General features: G+C 38.1%; 1 protein-coding gene across 2 annotated transcripts in view; it reads left to right on the top strand.

Moving 5' to 3' along the window:
* Positions 1-9,415: 9,415 nt before the first annotated feature.
* etv4 (ETS variant transcription factor 4) overlaps positions 9,416-24,398 on the top strand; it is a 39,521-nt gene continuing 24,538 nt past the window's right edge. Inside the window, exons 1-5 of one of the 2 annotated variants that reach the window (XM_044103061.1) lie at positions 9,416-9,640; positions 9,983-10,092; positions 10,592-10,682; positions 10,825-10,872; positions 19,873-19,926. In XM_044103061.1, coding sequence (XP_043958996.1) covers positions 10,036-10,092; positions 10,592-10,682; positions 10,825-10,872; positions 19,873-19,926 — 250 coding nt within the window. In that variant the 5' untranslated portion in view covers positions 9,416-9,640; positions 9,983-10,035. Of the gene's footprint in view, positions 9,641-9,844; positions 10,093-10,591; positions 10,683-10,824; positions 10,873-19,872; positions 19,927-24,398 lie in introns of those variants that run through there. The other variant, XM_044103060.1, reaches the window with a different exon arrangement.

Genomic DNA, 24,398 nt, shown 5'->3' with positions numbered 1-24,398 from the left:
TGGTCTGTAGAGAAGATCTGCTTACACCACAGAGTTTACAAGGCTTGGAGTAAATACAAGGAAAAGTACATCTACAAAGAGCAAGAAAACACTCCAATAAAGTTTCGCAAAGCCGTGAAACCTCAACAGAAAATGTCAGAAACAAGCTAAAATAACTTGCTGTTAATCTGTTTCTTTTTTCTCCCCAAATCAGTGCTAACTATGGCATCAAGGCAAAACCATAATAGGCATCTTTGTCATCAGTTTGCCAAACGGGCCAACCATCAACGCGTCCTGCCTTTGAATTAACACAAGCAGTTTTGATGCAGGGGAGGCCATGCCCTGCAGGCTATCTCACTGGTTTTCCCCTTTTTTGGATAGATAAACCAGCTGCATCACTATAAATGACATAACACTGGCTTTTTTTGTCCTCCGAAATTGGTATGGAAATGAAGTGGAAAATGGGATATAAATGGAAATGTGGGTTAAGAGGGTGCAGGACCCAACAATAGGATGGTTTACTCAAAACTGGCACTATGCGAGCAGTTAGTGCGAGAAGGAAAGACAGAGATGTCAACAAAGCCCCTCTGTGTCTTTTTACAGCCATCCAATGTCTGGAATCAAACACTAGCTTTCCCAACACTCTTCAGTCTCCAAGCTGTTCCTCTTGGTCACAAAAGAAGACTCTTTTATGAGTCTCTTTTTATGAGAATATGAGTAGATGCACATTCGTGTAGATGTTTTCATGTGCCCGTATTTATGGAAACATTTTGCAAATGTGAAACATTTTGCAAATGTAAAAATAGGGGTTTTAGCGAGTTGTAATTATTTAAAATCAAACAATCCAATGGAAATATAAAACAAATTTGGCTACTTGCTCACACCCGTTCAGGTTTGTTTAATTTATTTTGTTTCTATGCAATGACTATTTTTGTTGGTGTTTTTTCTTCAGAGTTGTTTTGAAAGAGTGAAATTTATATTTCTTGTAAGCAGGGTAGAAGTATGACAGCCTTCTTTTAGTCAGCTGAAGGGTGGTGTGGAGCAACAGTTGGCTTAGTGGCTGTGCTAGTTTACTCTAGAAATCACAAGAAATTATTACAATTGCAATTTGCAATTAGTTAGCAATGAGTTAAAGATTTTCTCATTAAAGCTTTGTAAGTTCCTTGTTATTTCAACTGAAGGTTTCAGACATATGTTGATTCAAATGCAGACTGACTGAGGTATAGAGTTGATGGTGATGTTTTAGTGAAATTATAAGAACAAAAATTTACAAAAATCCATGAGAGCACAGAGGATCAGAACAAAAATCAAAAAACCAAGGGAAGGAAAGCAGCAAGAAGACATGAGGAGCACACAAGACAGAACAGAGAGGTAACAGGAGGAGCCAGCAAGGAGTGACTGAGGATGAGGTATTGGGAGGTTGAATGCTGAAACAAAGGACCGGGCTAATTGACTAACAGGTTACAGTTGTAAAGGGAGAACGCAGACAGCAGACTAAGGAGAAAGAGAATAAGAAAATGGCACATGGGGCAAGAGAAAATACACTGTGAAACAGGAAATAAATATAACACTAAAGAATAACTAGATTTAAGAAACACAATTAGAGTAACTAAAAATCACTGGAAACAAGAAGTAAACATAAATTGAAACACTGATAAGGACTGAATTAAAGCAAAACAGATGCAGGACTGATCTAATCAAAGAACACAGAATAATCAAGATAGAATGAATGAATCAAACTCCAAAACAATTAAACAACTAGGGATTGTAACATATCTTTTAAAAGAGACAAATAATAAAAAAAAAACATCTACAGATATTAACTGTTTGGAAAGTTCAAACAATAAACTTTCTGCATAATTTCTATAAATAAAACTTTCACTTCTGATCATTGAAAAAACAATTAATGACTTTAAAAATAAATCTTGACAACTTGGTATTGACACCTTTAAGTTAACTTCTATTCAATTCATGTATATAGCCCACATTCTCCAGACATTTTTAAAAACATACAGATCTATAGAGATATGTGTATTATTAAAAACTGTCTGCCTAACTTTCAGCTCCAAATTTCAACGTTGTAATAAAAAAACTAACTGATACAGAAACAACACATCCCAGCTATCCTAAACATTTAAATAGAAAATCAAATCAGTATTTTGATTGTAAAAATACATGTTAGCATGTATTTGTACATCTGTGAGGGAGCATCTTGACTCAGCTTTTGTGTTTGTGTTTCTGGCAGCTCAACCGGGCCGGTGCAGCTGCATGGCAGCCTTAATTCTACAGGGCCACCAGTCAAAAACACCCCTATAAATGCTATTGTGTTCACCTGATTGATCTTTCACAGGCCCAGGGCAGGCCAGACAGGCTGACTTAGAAGCGGAATGGCAAAGGAATGGATGGTGAACAAACAAGCAAGCCAGTGTGTGCTAGAGGAGGTTGGGTCGCAGGTGGCTAGAAGGCACGCTTGGTTTGGCGCACCAGCTCTCATCACATGCCAGCAGTGACATTTCTGGACTATGGCTTTTACACAGGCAGGAATCCCAGCAACGGTGCAGTGTGATGAGGGAATGAAGAGAGGGACCTTGGGAGGGTTTTACAACTCACATGGGCAAAGAGGGAGGAAATGCACACATCTACAGAGGCATGCATTAAACATGAAACGGACAGTTTCTCATTTTAAAGATCCCTTTCAGTTTTGTTGGGCTTTCTTAAATGCACGCCAATTGAAGGAGGACGGAGGCAAGTGCAGCCTGTTAGGAGACTGAACAAAACTGCCAGAAATTTACAGGGTGGTGCACAAATGGCAGTCACATTTTCTTCTCTGGCCAAATTCTATAACTGGGATCTTTAAATTACATTTTCTGGAATAATGTTTAAAGTCTCCACCTTTTATTCTTACACTTTGATCTCAAAAACAAAAAGTCAACTGTTGCTGTTCCAGCTGCAAGGGCTTGTGAAAGATGCCAAGTCTGTTAAGTCTTTTCACATTTTGTGAACTGCATTTTAATGGGATTTTATGTTCGTAATAGACCAACACAAAGTAGAAAATGGGAAGTCAAAGTAAAATGATATATGGTGTCTAAAGTGTTATGCAAAATGTAATCTGCATGTGAACAAAAACTTTAGGGTGTATTTGTATTCAGCCCTGTTTTCGTCTGATGTCTCTTAATAGAATGTAATGAAACCACTAACCAGGCACCTTCAGAAATCACATAATTGCTAAATTAAGTTCACCTGTGTTTATCTTACTCTCAGTATAAATCCAAATTAGTGAACAAATAATATTATTAAGATCAATGAATCAGAGGTCAGGGATATTGAGTTCTGATTATAAAACATAACCTAATCATCTCACAAATCTCTGATCAGTACATCATTTGGGCAGAAAAAGTATGAGATAACTGCAAACTTACAGGCATGATTCTGATGTCCAAATTTGCTATTTTTTTGTTTTTTACTCGTGTTAACTATGTCTGATTTTAAAAACAGTTTCATGAAACAGAAAGATAAATATGTAGAGGATAAATATTTGTTTTCACAGAACTGTATCTCACAAGACTCGCAACAGTAATTATTGCAAAACAAGGCTTTGAAAAGTACTTATTCAGGGAGTCTCAATTCAAATGTGCATCAATCTTTTCAGATGACATTCATGGAAGCCCTGTAGGAGTTCTTTTTTACTATCTATACACTTTCCAACACAAAAAGGCTCATCTGAGAATATCTGTATACATGTGAATTCCAAACCTTTCAGATATTTGTATCATACATTGTTACTCTGTATTCTGACATTTTTCTTCAACTTTGCAACAAAGGACTACTTTGTGTTTGTCTGTCACAATAAATCTCAGTAAATTCCTTGAAGTTTGTGGTTGGAAAAGGATAAAATGTATAACTTTAATGCTTTTCAAAGGCACTGTAATGCACCAGAGCATACCTGCTTAGAGCAAATTGTTGAGGGGCAACATGATATGCAGTGTTTCTTTACCTTGAACATAGGAATCTTTTCAGGAAGGTCATGAGTTCAAATAATCCAACTTAGCCTTTGAAGGAAGTGTTTGGAGGGGGGTAAAATAATGCAACAAACAGAGCAATCTCTATTTTGACTGAGGTTATTTTAAGGTGTGTATTGTTTTCTTAGGAAACACTGTCCTGGGTGTAAACCAAATACTTTGTGTTTCACACTGCCGGCAGGACATAGGACAGCCCTGGGGGTTAAGATTTGGCAGCAGCGATGTGAGAGATTTGGGAACTTGCACAGAGGTCTTATTATTTTTGGTTGTCTTGGCAAAAAACTATCCAAAGCCTGTTTTTGGGTACTGATACACAAGAATGACACAAGGGCATGTGAGACTCCTGTGCTATTGTTTCACACAAGTATTTGCATTTGCAGCAACTTTCCAGGTGGCGTGATACGAGAGAGAGAGAGGCGTTTCCTCCTCTGCTCATTCCAGCCAGGACAGATTTTCTGACCAAGAGTTAAATGTGAGTGCTTGTTTTTGAAAACCATGGGCAAAAAGAATATCAGGTGAAATAGAAAAACATTATCTCTTTGTAAGGAAATGGAATAAAAATGTTTCATTCCGCACCAAAACACACACAATGTGATAGCGCCTCTGGTTCTAATACACAAAAGGACGATTAACAGAAAATCTATAAGACGATTCCTAATAGCAATTTTAAAAATGAGTAAATGTTCTAATAATTTAACACTTCTGGGAGTAAATCAGCGTTTTTCCCTCTCCAATATTAAGCTGAACACAGCTGTTATTAATGTTGGCTGGAACGTGTGACAAATACCGATATATTTTGTGATGTGGCGCACTACTATGGTTTAAGGAATACAAAAAAGTAATAAAAAAGCTATTAGTGTAGAATCTGTTTTGTAATGGATGTATGTTCTGCTCTTTAGTTTGGTTTTATTAGGGAATATTTGAAGATTATAAGAGACCTGAACAAAAAAGGCAAAATCACTTGGTGCTTCTTTTTGAGAAGATTATTTCTGTCTTTTAGAGATATAAGACATTTTATCTCTAAAATGTCTTTTCTTGACTTTTCTTTCTAATTTTGTGCTGTCTTCAGCACAAAATTATGAAAACAAAAAATACTTTATTGTATTTTGAATGTTATTTATGGTAATGAAAGGATAACTTTTCAACTTTTGCAAAATGAGTGAGCAGAAACCATCCACAAAATCTCTGGCCGATGCATTTCTAATTCTTAAAAATCTGTTGTGGTTGTGACTGTTAAGATCGTGCATTATGCTTCCAGTAAATCTGTATGTGATGTCCTTGTATTATCAGGAATCCTCATTTCTATATCAGTCACCATCAGCCTTATCGGGAGAACTAGAGGAGGAATGAAGACTAAAAGCTTCAGATAGAGAAAGAGACCCGAACCCAAGAGGAGTTGTTGACAAGAATTCCTCACCGCATCCTCCCCCAACGCCTCACCTCACGAGTCTTCTCTCTAAATTTCCTTTCCCAATCACTCCGTGTGTGTCTGTCCATCCATTTGGCTTCAAACTTGACTTTTCTTCCTAAGTTTTTCATTTCATAAGTTTGTCATTTCATTTCATCTTCCTAAGTTTTTCCTTTTTTCGGCACAGTGTCTCTCAATAACTACAACGTTTGAAGCTATAATAACATTTCATCCATCCATCAAGCACAGCCAGCTTTGATCAATAAGCACTTTGAGTCCACTCCACAGCGCTGCAGGGTCTTAAAATGTCTCCCGTCTGTCTCTGTCAGTACTTATCTCACTGCTGACGAAGCTATATTAGACTCAAAGGTGGATGACTATTACAATAGATTTCACAATGCTTTTCAGCACTTTGCGTGTGTGCGTGGGTGTGTGTGTGGGGCGAGTCTGTAAATGAAATACATGGGAGTCGATCGATAGCCACTGCCAATGATCTTCACTTTTACAATTCATCCTAAAGGGTCTAAAGATGTTGTAAATCTTGTGTGATTTGTAGCAACATAATGTTGTCAGGTTAGCGGCGTATATCTCGACAAGTACTCGTGGAAAAGGCTTTCTGCTTGCTTTTGGCTTTCACTCAACAAATACATAAGCACACAATTATGACAGCTTTGGTTTAGATTTTAATTCAGTTTTAGTCAGGCTCTTTACTCATATGTATATTAGTTTTAGTCACACTTTAGTCTGATGCTGTGTTTTTAGTTTGAACACTGAAAAAAATAATTTACACAAAGAAAAATTATTTACAGAGGATCTCAAAAGTATATGCACACATTTTAAAAGGCCAGCTTTTCTGGGAATAATCAAGGCTATTTTTATGTTGTTTCATGACTTTTATACACACTTAATGTGACTTTTATTTTATACAATTTAACTCTAACCAGAATTTTTATTTTATTTTTCACCAAAGGGCCAAGTGCATGGCTCCAACGGTTAAGGGAAGCCTTTCAGGTCTTGAAACCATTACACTGGTACCACTGTCTAACTGTTTTTACGATACTATGATGTCTTCTTCTTAAAGGCTGCAATAGATTTTACATCAGATGCAATGGAACACACATCTTCCATAAAGCATAAAGAGATATTTTGGCCTACTTCATGTTGACAGAAAGGTCCTATTTAGATTATTTCTTGGCTAGCAAAATTTTGGAAATCAGTCTCTCAACAAATGTGTTTAATCACATTTTATTCAAAATTCAGAAGTGGAGGAGGTTATAACGGTTTGACATTTGAAAACAGTTTTTTTGGGAGTGCCCATAAAAAGCTTGAGAGCAGTCAATACATTGTTTGCAGCTTTCCCATCAGCTCAGCCAGGAACCGCAGAGTTTTTAAGAGATATGAAGTAATAATAATAACCTAAGTTTACCATATATAAAACCTTATTGAGATATGCAACGCGCATTTGTTTAGTTTGAAATGCTTGGAAGCATAAAATGATCAAATTAGTAAATAAAAAACGTGACCAACTAACAAAAGCAATTGCAAATGACAAAACACTTTTCTTTATGGGATTTTAGTTCACCAAATTCTCTGTCAATTTCAACTCTAACTGAAAATCCTTCCACACAGAAGGGGCGGCACATTGCAATGCTTTTTTTGCCCAGATCCGTTCTCTAGGAACAAACATATGGACGGGAAAGAGGACAATGCCAGGTTTGGGACATAATAATAAAAACAGTCAAGTAAGTCGTCTCAGTATATATTCACACATGAAAAGGAGCATGTGTGACTGTCTACACACATGCTCCTTCTTGCCTTCTTACAACTTCTTTAAACAAATTCTTATGACAATAAAGATCCCTTGTTTATGAAATAAGAGAGGGACGACGAGCAGCTGCAGACAAATGACAATAGTGAACACAATATCCACAAAAAAGTGCGCAACAATCCAATTTCTTAATATATTGTCCAGGTGAATTAATAAACATCAAGCCAATATAGTCCAAAACAGGAAAGAATGTTGCTGAGATTAAATAATCTTGGACTTGTTGAGTAAAACAAGTCTTATGTCTGTAAAAGAAACATAGTTTAGAAGAACCATAATTTAATTTATTTTAAATCTGCCTCACATTGTAGGGAAACATATCAGCCATAGTTGTAAAGAGCAGACCTGATTCAATATTTATAGCCTGTTATATACATCTAAATGGGCATCTAAATATCATTAAACAGGAAGTAACCTGAAAAGTGCAGATGAGAGAGGAGGAAGGGGAAGACACAGATGGTCCTAACGTGCTTTATGAAATATCTCTGAATCTCAGTCACAGCTGAAACTGAACGCAAATCCAATCTGAACTCTTCTCTCCAGTGATGCCATGCAGAGGGGACTGGTAGGGATTAATGGCCAGTCCTTTAAATTTATTGCCTAAATTCACTGCTTCCCTCTTTCCAGAAAGTCATAAATGCATATTTCTACACGTGAATGGTTCAGGAAAAGTCATTTTTGTCAGGTATTGCTAACTTATCAGAGAAACACTATTTTAATTATTAAACTCAGTATTGCGCCTTCTAAAAGCAGTATCTTATTTCTGCTAATTGTTCAGTTTTGGCAGATAGTTTTCTTCCTATTCCATTTAAATAAGATTCTTTGTTGATTATTTTCTTGTTTTTCCAAAATACATGTCCCTCTGGAAAAGGACATGGAATTTTGATTCTGACTAACGTCCAAAGTGACTAACAACTTTCAATATTTATTTGTTTGTTTGCCAGTTTTTCTAAATCAATAAAAGAAAGTTAAAACTATTGACAATTTTTTTTCTGGAGCCTCTCAACGTAGCTAACTTTGACATTTATCTACTTAAAAATATTGCTTTTATCTACTTGAAAAAATTGCCTTCTTACAACTTCTTTAAACAAATTCTTATGACAATAAAGATCCCTTGTTTATGAAATAATTTGATGCCTTCTGGTTTCGGTGTTCACACGAAGACTAATGGGCCACAATTCGACCCCTAAGCCCGAAACCTTCTGGAGTCACCCTAATTCTCTCTGAGTTTTTTTTTTCTTTTCTTTTTTTTGTTTGTAAAAAAAGCAAAAAAAACACCTCCTGAAACAGGTACAAAGTGGTTTAAACAAACTGGAAATATTTCACTGCTCTTTTGTATAAAACCTTCTAATGTTTCTTGGCTTAGTGTGGGTCAGCACCAATGGCACCATCATGTCAAAGAGCAGGAAAATGTGTTTCTGATAAATGATATGATTCTACACACACACACACACACACACACACGGACTCACACACAAACAAGATTAAAGTGATTACTGCTGTATATGCTGCCAGAATACATAAGTTAAAAAGTTTCTCTTGTATTTACTCTGGTTATCTTTGGAGACCGGAGACGTATATGAGGAGCAGGGGGCAGAAGGAGAAGGCTGTCCTCGGCCCCATTCACACAAGAACTCTCCATATGCATTTTAAATGCTGTGGTTCTTTTGTGAGGTAGACTTAAGCCACAAAAATGTGAGGATGCATATCCCTGTGCTTCTAGGAGTCAGGTTTAATGTTCAAGATTTTTCTTCCAACGTTCTGATAACAGCTTGTCATAACTACAGGGCCATGGACCTGAAAGCAGGTAAATAACAGGAGATGGAGTTTTTCCAAGCAAAGGCAAAAAAAACAAAAAAAACATGTTAAGCCTTTCATGCCAGGGCAAGTTTTTATGAATGGAGTATTTTTTTTTCCTTCTCTCTCGCTCCCCTCTTCCTTTTTTGTGAATGAAAAACAACTGGAAAATCCAGTAGAAAAAGCCACAGTCTGCTCGGAAGCTCATTGGCTGCTCGAGTGTCAGCCCCGCCCATCGTTGCTAGGACCCCGACGATCAGGTATCTGATTGGCTCACACGGGGAACCGAGACTTCATTCAGAAGTCGGTGAATTCAACCGGATAAAAGCGAGAAATTCGAGCCCTTCAGAGGAGACCCACCAATCAGAACCGTCCAGTGGAGCCGAGCTGAAAGAACGCGAGTCTCACCAAAATTAGATCTGCTGCAGAAATAACAGCTCACTCCACACTTTCAAATCTGTTCCACCGAAAGCTGATCAAAATTCAGATGAAGTGGGGGGTAGGGGTCTTGACGTGAACGCAACATCTGTTTCTCTTTACACTTTCTGGACTTGGCTGTATCCAAGAACAAACCCGGGGCAGACGTGGCAAGAAATATGGAAAAAAAAAATTGTATGTAGTCGGCAAAATGCAATCATTCCGCATTTCTCACCATCATAAAGGCGATTTGTTTCGTAAATAAAAAAAAGTAAAAGTCGCGTTATTTGATGAATGAATCCGGGGGGGAAAGTGGTTGTTTATTTGCTTGTGAAATCAACGCGCACTCACTCAGTCACACACACACACACACATATACACGCATGTGCACAAAAGAGATTTGTAAAGAGGGCCGCAGCCCGCTGGGTAATCACTCGCCATCGCTTCCCCTCGGCATTTTTTGTGAATGGAGCTCATTATGCATGCAGCCTCCACGCAGCTCCATTCACAAACAGCGCTCCCTCCTCTTCCCTGCAGCCTGCGTGGATCCCACTCCAACTCAGCGCAAATGACCGCAAACGGTTAAACGGATGGATTATAAGATGGATGGATATTTGGACCAGCAAGTGCCTTACCCTTTAGCAAATGTACGTATGTCTCAACTCTTTTTGTTGCTTTATTCTACAGCTAAATGTGTTTTGTTTGTTTTTTTATCCAGCCTTGTTGTTTCGCTGCTTGCCGCGACTTTATTCGTGTTCGCGTCGCGTCTGCACGAGTTGCGATAGAAAAAGTGTTTGTCTGCACTGATTGCAACTGCCAGGAAGGAAAAATGCCTCCACTAAGTTACGCCTGTGCGCCTTTAAAAGTTATTGTCAATTTATTTTGTTGGTTTAGTTAGTTTCAAATAATTATTTTGGTCAAAAGGTTCCCCCCACAGCCCCGAACTGACTCATGCGATATTGTCTTAGGCAGTCTAAGTCCTTTTTAAATATGCATCACAAAACATATTGCTGCTTTGTGCGCTTTGATGTCATTTCCCGGTCAGATGCCCAATTGGTGGACAGTGAAGGACTGCCGTGAACTGTTTTGATACTTCTGTTGTTGAAGTGCTCGACTGGATTCTGTTAACATCTATTGCTTTTGCAGAAGTCGCAAGGAAATGGGCCCCTAAATAGACTGTTGATGGCAGCAAAAAGGAAATTCATGGACACAGAATTACCCCCTCAGGAATCTGAAGGTAAAGGACACAGAAATAAACAGATTTGGATTTGGGGCTTCCAGTAGCTGAAAGGATGTCAGTGTGTGAGAGCGTAAAACGTAATCATTTTCTGTTCTATGAGGAATATTCATTCTTGCCTTTCTTTTCTGATTCCACACAGACCTCTTCCAGGATTTAAGCCAACTACAAGAGACTTGGCTCACAGAAGGTGAGACTTCTCAGTGTTTTGTTTTTTTTAATCTGTGCTGATTGTGATAATCATGCAAACTGATTGAATGCTCAACACAAAAACTTAAGGATTTGAAGTGGTTCCTAGGCATTGATCTGAGTCAGTCTTGTTAAGAAACTGATATATCCTATTCTGATGTGACACACACAGGCACACAGGGCAAACTAAGAAAGCTTGACTTCTCACGCAAACCTTGCTTTTTATTTGGGGCTTAGCCTACTTATAAGGCTAAGCCCCAAATAAATTTAAGTGTAAATATAAAAATGTAGGCTCAGTTTATTAAACATCAAATTAAAAAAAAAATTAATAAACATATATATATCTTCATTCACAATTGGCATGTGATCCTGAATATATGGTTTGATAACCATGTTAACAGTAATAATTTTGCATTTCTGATCCCTCTAATTGATGAAACACACAATGTTTTCATGTTTAAGAGACACGTAACATGATCACAATGTGACTACACCAAGAGTCACATTTAAAAAAAAATTGTTTTACATTTCTCTAGCTAACATGTAAACATTTGACGTATGAAAGGTGTGCACCATGTATTTTGTGCCTACTACACTGCGTAATGTGTTACATGTGAAACACAAAGGAACATCTATCAAATCCAGAAAATTTACATCCTTGTGTTTCATAAGTTAGGACACAATAACATTTACACATGTGAAATACCTCCTAAATTGTTTACTGCACAAAATTTGTTTTCCAAATGAATAACATGTTCACATGTTGTTTTCAAAAATATTAATTTTACATGTAGAACTCTTTCTACATGAGAAGTGAGTGCAGGGGGAGGTGCATAGTGTTAAAGTGCTTTGAGTAGTTGGTGTCACTAGAAAAGTGTTATAAGTTACATGCATGGGTTTTTCGTGGAAATTTAAATAAGACCCAGAAGCTCCTTCTGCTTAGGTCTCCATACAATCTTGGGCCAGCTCTGCTCGCACACTCTCACAAACCACAATCCCTTGTTTTCTCGACTAAAGAAAAAGCAGCCCAAGTGAGCACAGACAGGACATTATTAGCTTCGAGCACATCCTACTTTGGCCATGTTGGCATGTGAAGTGCGTGCCAAACTGCAGCCAATGCAAACAAACTGCCTGTTTGGCTTGTGTCACTCAAACGCACATAGCAACGAAATGAGGCCCAGTCAGAGACAACTGTCACTGAGCTGACCTAAGAAGAGTGCCGCTGACGTGAGCTGTAATACAGTAATTATGCCGCCTGTGAGGAGGGAAGGAAAAATACCACAAGATGTGGGTCATTTGGAGCATTTGTTGTGGTGATCTGGGCCCAAGCAGTGATCAGCACTGAGACTGTGGATGTGTGTAAAAGAGGACCACAGTATGAGGTGTAAATTTTGCTGTGTCTGTTGCTTTGATGTGCTTTGATGTGGAGATTTAAAGGGTGAATGCCGCTCAGTTTTGACATTTATATTCAAATGTGAACCACATCAGGCTCTTGAGTCGTGTTTAAAGTTCCTTCTGCATGTTTTATATTTGAGCTGTTGTTGTCTCACTTGCACAGGGATGATTCTGGCTGTTTTACATTCTTGTGCCTATAGGAGACTGATCCTTTGTGCTCACCTCATGTCTTAATTGAAAGCACATGTCTATGTATTGTGACCCACAGAGTTTCCGTACGTTTGGTTTATATTTAGAAAATATCTTCACTCAAGATGAATTAAAGACTTGGGGTTATTGTGCACCTTTGTCAATTTGTACATCACTTTTGTTATCATGCTTTGCTCTTTTTTCACTAGCTCCTTTCCTTCTCATAATGATCTACTAAACTATAATGTACTGATGTATTACTATAAACTAAAATCCACTGTATTTTAGTTTTTTTTCCAAATGTTAGTTAAATGTACTCACATCTCATACAAAAGTGTGAGGGTCAATTTAGATTAAATATTTTCCTGGTAAACCCAAGTGACCTATTGAATTGCAAATGTCCAGTGATCTTTTTTTTTTTTTTTTTTAAATAAAATTAAATGCCTTTTTGAGTCCTGAAACTCATAAAAAAATGTGTTAATTAGAGACAGAAAAAATTAATATATTTTAACGGTTACCAGGGTAAAAAAAAAAAAAAAGATTATTAACTACACTGCAATCCCTTTTATCATTCTTACATGTGTTTTTTATTCCTCCGTTTCCTTTTTGTTGAAAGTACTGCCTTCCCGGAGGCCTCAACATTCCCCAAACTTTATGAAAAATTGTGCTAGCATTGATAATGTGCACGTATTAAGTGCAAAAAAGTGAATAATTGCTCTACAGCACCCCCTATAGGTTATACCCCACGGGACCAGTTAAATGCATAGGTATAAAAATTAGAACCAAATATCAAAAGCAGTGCAAAAGCTAAATTAATTGCAAGCGTTATTTTTTTTTTTTTTTAAATCTTCCATTTCCATCTCTAGCCAGACTAATTGTAGGTTGAAGAGGCTAGATCACTGCAGAAAAAAAGGACTAAAATGCTTTATGATTATATGTGAACTGTTACCCCTTAGACCTGTTCAGAACTATGAACAATAATATTATCAATCTGTGTTAAATTAAATAAATTGCCTTTTTTGGACTTTCAGCAGTCTTTAAGTCTTTGCACAGGATGAAAAAAAAAGTTTACTAAGGATTGGGGTGGGTGGGGGGGGAGGAAGAAATGCTTCACAGTGCACCTTAAGCTGGAATTCCTTGCACCAGATTTACCACGAGCTGTAAAACGTGGTACTCGTCTAGAGCTCTCCAAGATCAAACAACAAAAATTATTTAGTGACTTGCCCTAAAACAAAAAAGAAGTTGGCCATTTTGAACCAAAACCCTAATTTTTAGGTTTGTCACGTATTTTTAAGCTTTGGGGGTTTAGAGTTTAGCAAAGTTTCAGTTTTTCAAAGACAATCTGGGCCCTAGCTGATGACAGACTTAAACTATTGCCATGAAACTTTAAACTGCTATTCTCACTGATAACACTTGACTTTCAAACCTTCCCTGACTGATGTTAACCTGGTCCTCAACCACACTGCAAGTACATATTCTGATGCTATCTTAACTATGGTTGTTGGCTGTAGGGTGTGTCTGTAGCAGCATGGGATGCCTAATACATCTAAATTCCAACTATTTCTTCAAAACTTAAAAAAAATTGCATATGAAAAATATTTTTCCAATCAGGAATATATATTTATGTGTACATTCATTGGTAGTTGCAAAATGGAGCTATAGCGCCCCCTAGAAGATTTCAAGCAGTGAGTTCCTTTCCGTACTCTGACTAAAATTTTAGAAACGTGACACAATTTGATAAATACCAGGAAAAAAGTCCTTCGGAGCCGTAGTTCAAACTATGCTATCAAATCTGAAAAGCATAATTACCTCATTAGCAGGACTCTGTAGTATGTGAGTGCATGAGGAGGTCAATCAAGTCATTTGATTTAGGCATATTGGACGTTTGACACATTCAAACGTTGCAAGACAACATCCTTTGAGGACTGAAGTTTGACACCCCTGCTCTAAGGATCAAAGGCAGCATTTTGTTAATGTCCATTCAGGCCGACCCTTAAAAAACTTCTACTTAGCTCCTTGACAATGAATCAATATCTTCTAAAAGCTTTAGTGATTAAAACGGTCGATATCTAAAAGATGTTCTAAAAATTAAAACCTGTTAGGTTAGGGTTTTGTCAATGCTGAGCTCAAAATCATTTGACATAAGCATTTTGGTATCCTTTTGCTATGCTTCCATACTTAAAAGTGATTTAATCCCTATAAATGTATACATTTTTAATAAGAGAGAAAGACTTAATGGAGTTTTAAGAATTTATGACCAAGTCATTTATTAATAAGCAGAAGGGTTTTTAAAATGTTTGAATACCAAAGTCAAAAAGCTTGCACATATTTCCAATGTACTGTTCAGTTATTACCTAAATCACTGCCTTTCTGAGGAAGTCTTTGTAATATCTGTGTCATATTTGCATATAAGTAGATACTTTTAAATGACTATTTTGGGCTACAATATGTAACACATCCTAACAACATTCCAAACAGTGTTTATAACCATTTGAACGTGTTACATAAAGCCAGCTATGACTCTTGTGATATTTTACAGGTAATCATCAACTACACCAAACAGTGACAAGGAGTATTAATTTCTTTCAATTTTCAAATGATCCAATGTTTCCTGAAGAACAAGAGACTGAAAACAGAGCTGTAGCTCTTTATTTCCTCCCCCATTAATCATCCAAACAGTCTTGGATTAATCTGGTGTCACTGTGAATCCAACTTCATACCAAGCAGTTTGAATCGGCTCCACTTCCTGAAGTTTTGCGAGCCGGTTGTGTCTTGTGCAGCAATTAAAACGATTACTTCTAATTGTATAATATAGGAACAATTTTGCAGATTTTACCTGCTAAATAAGTGAGTGAATAAATCACCTTGAAGCACATCTTTGGAGGAGTTTGTAACCTTTGCGGCAGTTTTAATTTGTTCTGGGGCAGAGTTTTCCTCTTTATAAAGAAAACAAAATATCAATGGCAATATAAAACAACACAATGGATTGCGAATGAGTCACTCACAGCTCACTGGCAAATCAGTAAAGTTAAGCAACAGCGATCAGACTCTGTGGAAGTGTCTGCGCCATTTGAACTCAGCCCATCTTGAGAGGCAAACAGTGCAGCATCCACATTGGCTTTTACACCTTTTCTCATGCAGTGTTGAAAAGCTGCAAAGCCACTTCACACCGACATCTGACTCAGACAAAGACCAGAGTCATAAAGCTACAACAATAGGTGTCACTTCAAAGGTGTCTGTCTCTCAAAGGTTCAGATAAAAAAAAAATTGCACTTTTTAACTGAAAGTTGCAAATACAGATGCCTTTGTTGCTAGTGATATCCCTGATTAGAACATGTAAAAAGCCTTAAAGCAAATATTTGACATAAAAACTGGCTGACTCCAAATTGTGACTGTTTTATTGTCTTTCTAAAGATAAATTTGGGGATTTCCTCTAACCTTGTTTTTCACAGTGATTACTCTGATTGTAGATATGTTTTATTTTGGATAAATAACCACATTTTTGTAGATACTGTATATAATGACCTTTGTAGCTCAAGATATGTCTGCCATATTTGAATTACATTTTATCCCACATTACATCCAGTATCCTTATAGTTGAATCAAAAATCACTGGCTTTGTTATTCACAGTACAGTTACTGAGAATCGCAAATTTGTCCAAATTATCAGATAATATAAAATAACAGATTTTCTTGGTGATCATCAGTGGTCAGTATGTTATCTGCAGTGCACAGAAATGATAAAATACAAACTTAGTACAGTTTTGATCCCTGTTTCTTACACTATCAAAAATATTCTTGGAAAGAAAAGTTTGAATTTATTCTAAGTTATAAGTTAAATTATGTATTTTAGTTTATTGATTTACCACTTATAGCAAAGATCAAAAACCCTTTTCCACCACTTCATGGCTTATCTCAGCTTTGAATTAGGTCATTTACAGCAAAGAGGGGAAAAAGTATTTTTTAATGCCTTCTATGGAAGAAATAATCACTTTAAATCCAGTAATAACATGCTCTTTTCATCTTTCTGATGCTTAATAGTCATTATTTCCTATTATTGAACAAAGCAGCCTTTTAAAGGATACAATGTCTTGAACTCACAAATAGTATGATGGCTTATTGTTGAGTCTTAGAGAGTGATCAAGGCAACAGAAAGCAGAGAGATGGAAGTGTAACCCTATCAAAGCGTTATTTAACCCTAAGTACTGGCTTGTTTTCAGCTTCCCCCGGCTAAGACCTTTCCTTTCCTGTTGCATTAATTAAAGACCCTATCATGACTGATTGCAGTTGTGACGGATCCACCGCAGTTGTAAAAGCTGGTTAGCTAGAGGGAGATTTTCTTTTTTTTTTTTTTTTTTCTTCTTGTTGTTCACCAAATAGGGGAGGAAGCGAGAGAGAAACGGAAAGGGCGAAGTTCTGAAAGGCAAGAGTTCAGGAACTTGTCACATCTTGTCTCATTTTGGCCTTTAGGTTTATATGACTTTGGCTGCTTGACTCCTCCCAGGATCTCCTGCTGGGAAAGAGGGGAAAAAAGTTATTCGAGGTGGTTGGAAGCATCTGGGAGAACATGCGTCTGGGCTCATATAAACACACTTCTCTTCTTGTGCTGACTTGCATCTGAAAGCTCCTGACGGGGTGTTCCTGGAAACAAATCAACGCACACACACGCACACCCACGCACACCCACGCATTCAAACTCAGGAAAGTATACAGACACAGACAGTAGAGGTTGCGATAATGTCTGAAGCTCATCGTTTCTTTTCTGCTGCCTTTAATTTTATGGGGTCCAGTGTGTTCTGTTTTGGACATGTTGAAACTCATGGAAGTGATTGATTGGTGGGCCTGCAGAACTAAATACTGGCCTTTGCTCTGTCACATGCAGGCCCCCCCTGAGGGCAAAGGACTAAAAACTTAAAAGGAGATAATATCATTATAATATAGTAAATCACAGGATGCAACGTTACATAAGAAATCAATGTGATTTATCAGAACATGCTGCCGAGCGGAGTCATCCGGTTTCCTCTGCAGAGGAAGGGGGAGTGTGACGACATGAAAGTGGATTTGAATTTCTTATTTCCTCTTTTTGTCCTCTGTCTGCGAGTTTTGGTTTCTGCCTTGTGTATCATTGTCTGGAAATCCAAATACTGGCAGAGGGGAGAGAGATAATTTGGCTGGGTCAGATTTTCGCCTCTCTGGTGAGGTTGCAATTATTGCAAAGTCATGGACGTGTCATGGACTTCAGAAGTGTTCGTTAGCTCTGAATTGCTTAAATTAATTTTTCGTTTTTTTAGAGAAAAAGACAGTTTGATGTTGTCGGGCTACTGTCTTACCACAAAAGAATATATAGTTCCAAATCAAATACTTCAACTGCACCAATAAAATAAGCTATCTTAAGTGGAAATATAGATGGAATGAATTAAAAGAAGCACAGACTTCTTGTTTTCATAACTGTGGAGGCAGAGAGAGTGTTATGCTCTGCTCCAAAGGTCTACTGAACTGAAATCAGCATTTAATGTGGAGTTTGTAATGGCATTACATGAGTTATGAAGTGTAGTCCCTGTAACTGAATCATCAGTAACGGCTTTACTTGGGGGGGGGGAACATTGCTTTAATTATTGAGATTGGTCTGATTTCACTGCTTGTAATGTATTCTGGATTCTTCTGTTAGACAGTAATCAGTGTCAGTAGTCCACCATAAAGTCTGTACAATTATATCAGCAAGTCCATTTCTTATTGTGTGAACAACATTTCAGCTCATTAAGCCATAAAATGTGTAGCAAGTAACTCCTACGTCATAAAAATGTCAGAATGATAAGACAAAAAAGCAAAAATGATTGCTTTTGTATTTACTTAAAATACAAAAGATATCTTTACACACTTTTTGTTTTCTATAATCTAAACGCAGTACAGTAAGTAAGTAAATGAGTGATCTTATTGCATGTTTTTCATACTTACCCCAAGTTTTCTGCAGCACTATTCAAATTCCCAAACCAAATTGCTGTTGGTCTAAACAGTATGTAAGGTTTGGCTGTTATTTCAATAAAATGGCTTTGCCTTTCACAATACTAAAGGGATGGTGACAAATAATTTAGGCTTTTCCTAAGGAAATGTTGAAAACAAAGCCCAATGCTCACGAGAAATCATCATGAATAAGATTTTGAATTAGAAGGTGGTGCAATAGTACTTGTCCAGCTCTGTTGCACCTGGCCTTGGCCTCGCCGGCATTGCTTGTTCAGTGTGATGAGTTTCATTGTGGAAGAGTGCCTAATCAGGGCCTCTGAAATTCAACACCACTGCAACAGCATCATACGAGCTAGATCAGTGTATTGATTCATCTATTTTTACAAACCGGTGTAAGGTGGCCTTATAAGGTTTCCTGACATATTTATGTGTCCTTGAAATAAATCTTAAAACAATTCCTGACGGTTTGTCAAAAATAAATGCATATTTGTGCATGTATATGATGCATATGTATACAAAATACCGACTCTATTTTGTCGTTTTTGTTGTTTTTTGGTAGAGTAGTATTCATAACATTACTTATTTAAAATTTTCTTTATTTTATTGTTAGCATTACTTTATCTATTTATTTGTGATACACTAATATGCTAAAAATGGAACCCCTTCTCCATGTGTATACATGATTCATGAGTTATTTTTTTGTTTGCTCTCTTTTTGTTGTCTCTTCCATTTTCTTTCCGCAGTAAAATAAAAGGGACACTTTCTTTTATGGTCACCGCTGACCTCATGATTAACTTAACCAGTTCTAGTTTCTGTCTTATACACACAGAAGACAAAACTCCAACTATTCCCAGAATTTGTGCTCCAGCAGCTTTCCAACAAAGAAAGGTTTCTCTCTGGTTTAGCCTGAATGCCCTGTTTTAGCCCTCCTGAGCTTTTGCTGTGGAAATTTGCAGAATGGAGTAAAAACCACTCACAGGTCAAAAATGACTATTTTTCTTTTGTATGTTTAAACAAAAAAAGCTGTTGTGTTTTAGAAAAAAAAATAGTTTTTGGAAGCGTTGGAGTTGAGAGCTCCAACGCAAAAGATGTGATTGTGAAATAGAAACCAATACAGGAACATTTCACAATAAAAATTAACAGTTTTTTAAATGTGAGCCCCAGTGGGAAAGTGACATGTGTAATTCAATAACTTGTTAGTTGACTATGTCACATTTAGTCCCTCTAAGGTTGGTGCAGCTTGTGTAGGTAAAAATGTGCGATCTGTGTCAGAGCTCTGTGGTCTTTTGAATTGATCTGTCGATTGAAAAAGCCTCTGTAAGCTGTGAAAATCTTTTAGTGGAGGTCATCTGAATGAAGCCAAGACTCAGATTTCACAGAGCAGAGACAGCAAGGCGGACTGAAGTCAGGGTGTGCAAAAAAAAAAAATTAAAGTTAATTTTTGTTTTCATTTCAGCTCAAGTTCCTGACAGTGACGAGCAATTTGTTCCTGATTTCCACTCTGAGAACTGTGAGTACTTTAGTTTTTTTTTGTTTTGTTTTGTTTTTTTTGTTTTTTTTTTGTCTGCTTGGAAATACAAGTGTGAACAATTTGCATCCAAAGCTGCTGTAACATAGAGAGCATGTACTTAGCACATCAAAAAGCTCGGAGACAAAGGTACAAAGGAGAGCAAATGAAGAGAGTGCAATCCAAACTACATGCGAGAATGAATGTGTTTGTTTTAGGCTCTTGTTGATATTCCTTGACTACAAATAGGCTTAGAAATAGACTCTTCCAGATGTAATGTTGGTATTTAAGTCAATTGAAGCTGAAACAAACTGCTGGATTTTGGTGTTGATGTTCACCTACAACTTGGAACATTTTATAAAACTTTTTCTCTCTTCATTGTCTCTGAAGTGTTATAAAGAATTATTTTCCCAACTGTCTTCCTCATTGTGCGTGGCTGCAGGATAAACCTTAGTATTGGTCTAAGTCGGCGGTTTTCAAAGTGTGAGGCGCGCCTCCCCGGGGGGGCGCCAGAGCACTTTAGGGGAGGCGCGGTGCGAGGGAAAAAAATAAACCGGAAAAGCTATCTGCTTGCTGTCTACTGATGTGAGAGAAACGTCTTTTACGCACACAATCAACTCTGTGGATTTAGGAAAAAGTTGGTACTGTGGGGTGCACGTGTGGAGCGGGGATCAGTGGAAATGTTTCCTCCCTTAGAGGATGTTTTGGCCAGTGATGTCAGTAACGCGTTACTGACGTCGGACCACTTTTTCAGTAACGAGTAATCTAACGCGTTGCTATTTCAAATCTAGTAATCAGACTACAGTTACTTACCGAAATCACTTTGCGTTACTGTGCGCTACTATTTTATTTTGCAATTTAATCGTATTTCCTCTACGCGTCTTGTCGAGTGACCGACGTCTCTATGCGACAGAAATGTAAACAATGCAGGGAGATGCGCATTTTGTTGGTGGAAAAACTGGAACTATTTTCAGTTTCTGTCGCCAAGTTCGATTATTATAAGCGGCTTTGGGCTTCATTTTTTAAAAGTCGCTTGCAAATTTAATGAGTGGCGTGTTGCGCCTTTTTGGGCTCGTTTTTGAACGTGAAGTTGCTCATTTGGGCTTGGAAATAAGCAGAGACTCATAATAAATCCCAGAATTTGTCCGTCATTAAGGTAGTTTTACTCCGTCTCTCCCTGTTCATCATTTCCCGGATGATCCGTCCCGTTGTGTCTTTGTTAATGTCAACTTAATTTATTACCTCTCAATGACATCGAGCTTCGCGTTGCGCTCCAGAAAACTGCAAACATCGAGACCAATATAAACAGCGCAATAAACGTGAAAACAGCCACGAATAAACGTGTCCGTAGTTGGCAATAGTTATAATGGCAAGTGCTGACTAGCACCGTTATAATTATTAATATTACGGTAAGTGTCGCAGCCATCGGAGCTGTGGAGCTGCAGGAGGAGCTCTGTGCGCTGCGACATCAAACTCAGGGGCGTAACGCAGAATCTGGAGGCAGGGGGGCTTTAAAATCCTTCTTAGAGTTTTCCAGACAACAGTGGACCACACAAATTACTCATGTTTTTTATTTTTTGTAGAATCTCCTCTTCAGTTCAACCTTATCAGTGGAGACACATTGTTGATGTTACCATTATAAAATAACTTACAATTAAGTATTGGCAAAGCTCAATGTGATTTTCACAGGAGGCGGAGCGTTGTTGTTAGCAGCTGCTGAAAGTAACTAAAAAGTTACTTAATCCTGCAGTTAGTTACTTTCCTGCAGTTAGTTACTACTTGACTTGGAAAGTAACTTAGTTACTACTTGACTTGGAAAGTAACTTAGTTACTTTCCAAGTCAAGTAGTCAGTAATATAACTAAGTTACTTTTTCAAGGAGTAATCAGTAGTCCGATTAAAGTTACTTTTTCAAAGTAACTATGCCATCACTGGTTTTGGCCAGAGCAGGGCTGAAGGTGGAGATTTTAGAACTCCACCCCCCTCCGCCCCCCTCCATGGGGGGGGAGGGGGGAGGGGAGGCGCAGCAGGCCTTATGCTCCTTGAAGGGGGGCTCACCCTTTCATACTTTGAAAACCCCTGGTCTAAGTTATTGCGCATATTATTTTTCACATTCATCCATTCGACTCTGGTCAGCTTTGAACTTGGGGAGGACTGCTGAAGCAATAACTCACTGATGTTACAGTAACCTCTTTGCCAGGCAAAACTATGCAGGGACAGAAGGCCTAATGACCCAGTCATCCAGTGAATCTGGATCCCAGCGATACGCGCCACCGTCGTTCATTTGCATACCTTTGAAAAGCTGAATGGGTCACAACCCAGGAAACCAGTACGCAATTATTCAGGGTGCAGGTACAAAGGTGGTCCCTTTGTGCACATCGGAAGGTGCAAAATGGAAAAGCAAATTCCTTGGCCCTACAACTGAGCTGCTATTTGAATGAGTTTTCCTTTCTTGTTGTTTGTCCTAACAATGGCGATTCAGGATCTGGGTGGGAGGACGTGTTGCTCTGCAAACAGTTTTTTTTTTTTTTTTGTCAGCGTCCCCAACTCTAGCATGGGCGCTGAAATGGCAAAGGGAGAACTGCAAGACGAATCCCTCCTCCAAAGTGGAAACTGTCCGCTTTGAGTGCTACTCGGAGCCACTTCTTCCGATCGAAACCATTCGTCTTTTATTTCCAAACACTAGAAGATGTCTTTTTCTTTCTTTTCTTTGTAACAATTCTGACTCCCTATTGATCAGCCACTGGGCGACACATGCCCTGTCTACTGTGGCTGCCTACTGGCCAACAATGTGGAGGAGGAAGTGCAGATGAACCTCAGGGCAAACAAGGGTCATGTCGACTTAACCCACTGGCCTCAACACCCAATCAGCTGTCAGAGCTTTCTAACGGCTGATCTGAGTGTGATTTGCAGGGTCAGAAGGGCTCCGGTTTGATGGGCAGCTCAGTTCTACACAGCAGAGTTTCTCCTGTGGTGAAACTTTCCCCTGCTGATTGTTGTCAATAGCAGAACACCGATCACTTTAAACTTTGATGGAGAATTTTAAGTGACAGCTGCATATGCAGGCATAATTTTATGCCTACATGCCCGGTTTTGGCGCCACAGCTATTTGTTCAGGTGCGCTGTGGTATCTGGCAGCAAAATGTTAACAGCAGATAAAGTTTTGTAGGTTGCAAGGTTGGACGTCCATGGAAAAAGCCTTGTTCACCTCACAGAAGCACAAGTCTACGACCCAAATCTCTACAACTAAACCTTTATTAGATTATTTAAAAATGTAATCATTTTCCTTAATATCATTCAAAAGAATAAGATTAGCATTATTCCACGCATTAGAGTCCGGTGTTTTGTTTTTCTATACATTTTTACATGTATATAATCTCAACCAAAGCAAAGTTATCAGTCATACAATCTTCAGTTCAAACATAGTAGTTTATTTTTTTTTTACTTTTAACCCAAAATCCAGCATGATGATGGGTTTTCAATTACATATAGGGGATCTGTCACACTGGGTTCTTTGATAACTAAAATTAAATTTTCTAAAGTATCAAAGAAAATGTGATACACCAGATGGGACTTCTTCCGCTGTTTCAGGGTTTTGTTTTGTTTTCTTTGGATGATTTTTGATAGAGATTGTCCACTGCAGATAGGTATATAGGTGTGCATCTTCATCACTGCTTGTTTCATCACATACGTTTTTAATCTGTTAACTTTGTCCTTTCCCATACCATAGTAAAAGGCAGTCTTACCGTCGGCTAAACGTTAAAAACAGGTGACTCACCTTTTGGAAAGTCTAAAACACACACAAACACACCAACACAAAAAAACTTAGAGCAAAGCATTAATCCCAGGTGACCGGGAGCATAATTGAAGCTTCCAATGAAAGCTGTGCCTTGTTAAAATAAACATTGTTGTTTTCTGAGTCAAGTCTTTACCTGCATGGGTGTGGCAGTGTTAACGGGGGCAAAGAGAGATAGTAAAAGAGAGAAGGGGGAAAAAAGAGAAATAAACACATGTTACAATGTTAAATTAAAGAAGAGGCAGGCAGAAGCAGGGGGGGGTAAAGCTAGGATTGAGCAATACTTTCACATCTGGTAAATCCATCTCTTCTGGTCCTTTAGTTCAGGGCTAACAAGCGAGCTCTGTCTGGAAGGTTATGCAAACAGCCATGCTGTTTTTTATGTACTTGCAGGGCCGCCTTTGTTTATGTGTGTTTTTACTGTAAACTAGCGCTCCATGTTGTTTCCACTGGTTTAATGTGATTGCTCTGTAAGTGTTAAAAGAGAGATTTGATTATAATTTTGCGCCCGTGAAAAAGCGAGAGAGCATTAGGGGTTTGTCTGTGGAAGCCGACAACCCCTTCAGGGCTTATCCGCGCCTGACGCCAGGCTGTCAAGCAGATTTCTTTGTCTGTTTGCCACCTGCAGGGGGGGAACAAAAGCTTGCAAAGGTGTCTTTAATTTATGGCTCGGAAAGTTC

This window comes from Gambusia affinis, linkage group LG20 (genome assembly GCF_019740435.1).
Source record: "Gambusia affinis linkage group LG20, SWU_Gaff_1.0, whole genome shotgun sequence".
Lineage (NCBI taxonomy): Eukaryota > Metazoa > Chordata > Actinopteri > Cyprinodontiformes > Poeciliidae > Gambusia > Gambusia affinis.
Note: the sequence above shows the minus strand (reverse complement) of the source record. Positions and strands in the feature narration are given on the sequence as shown.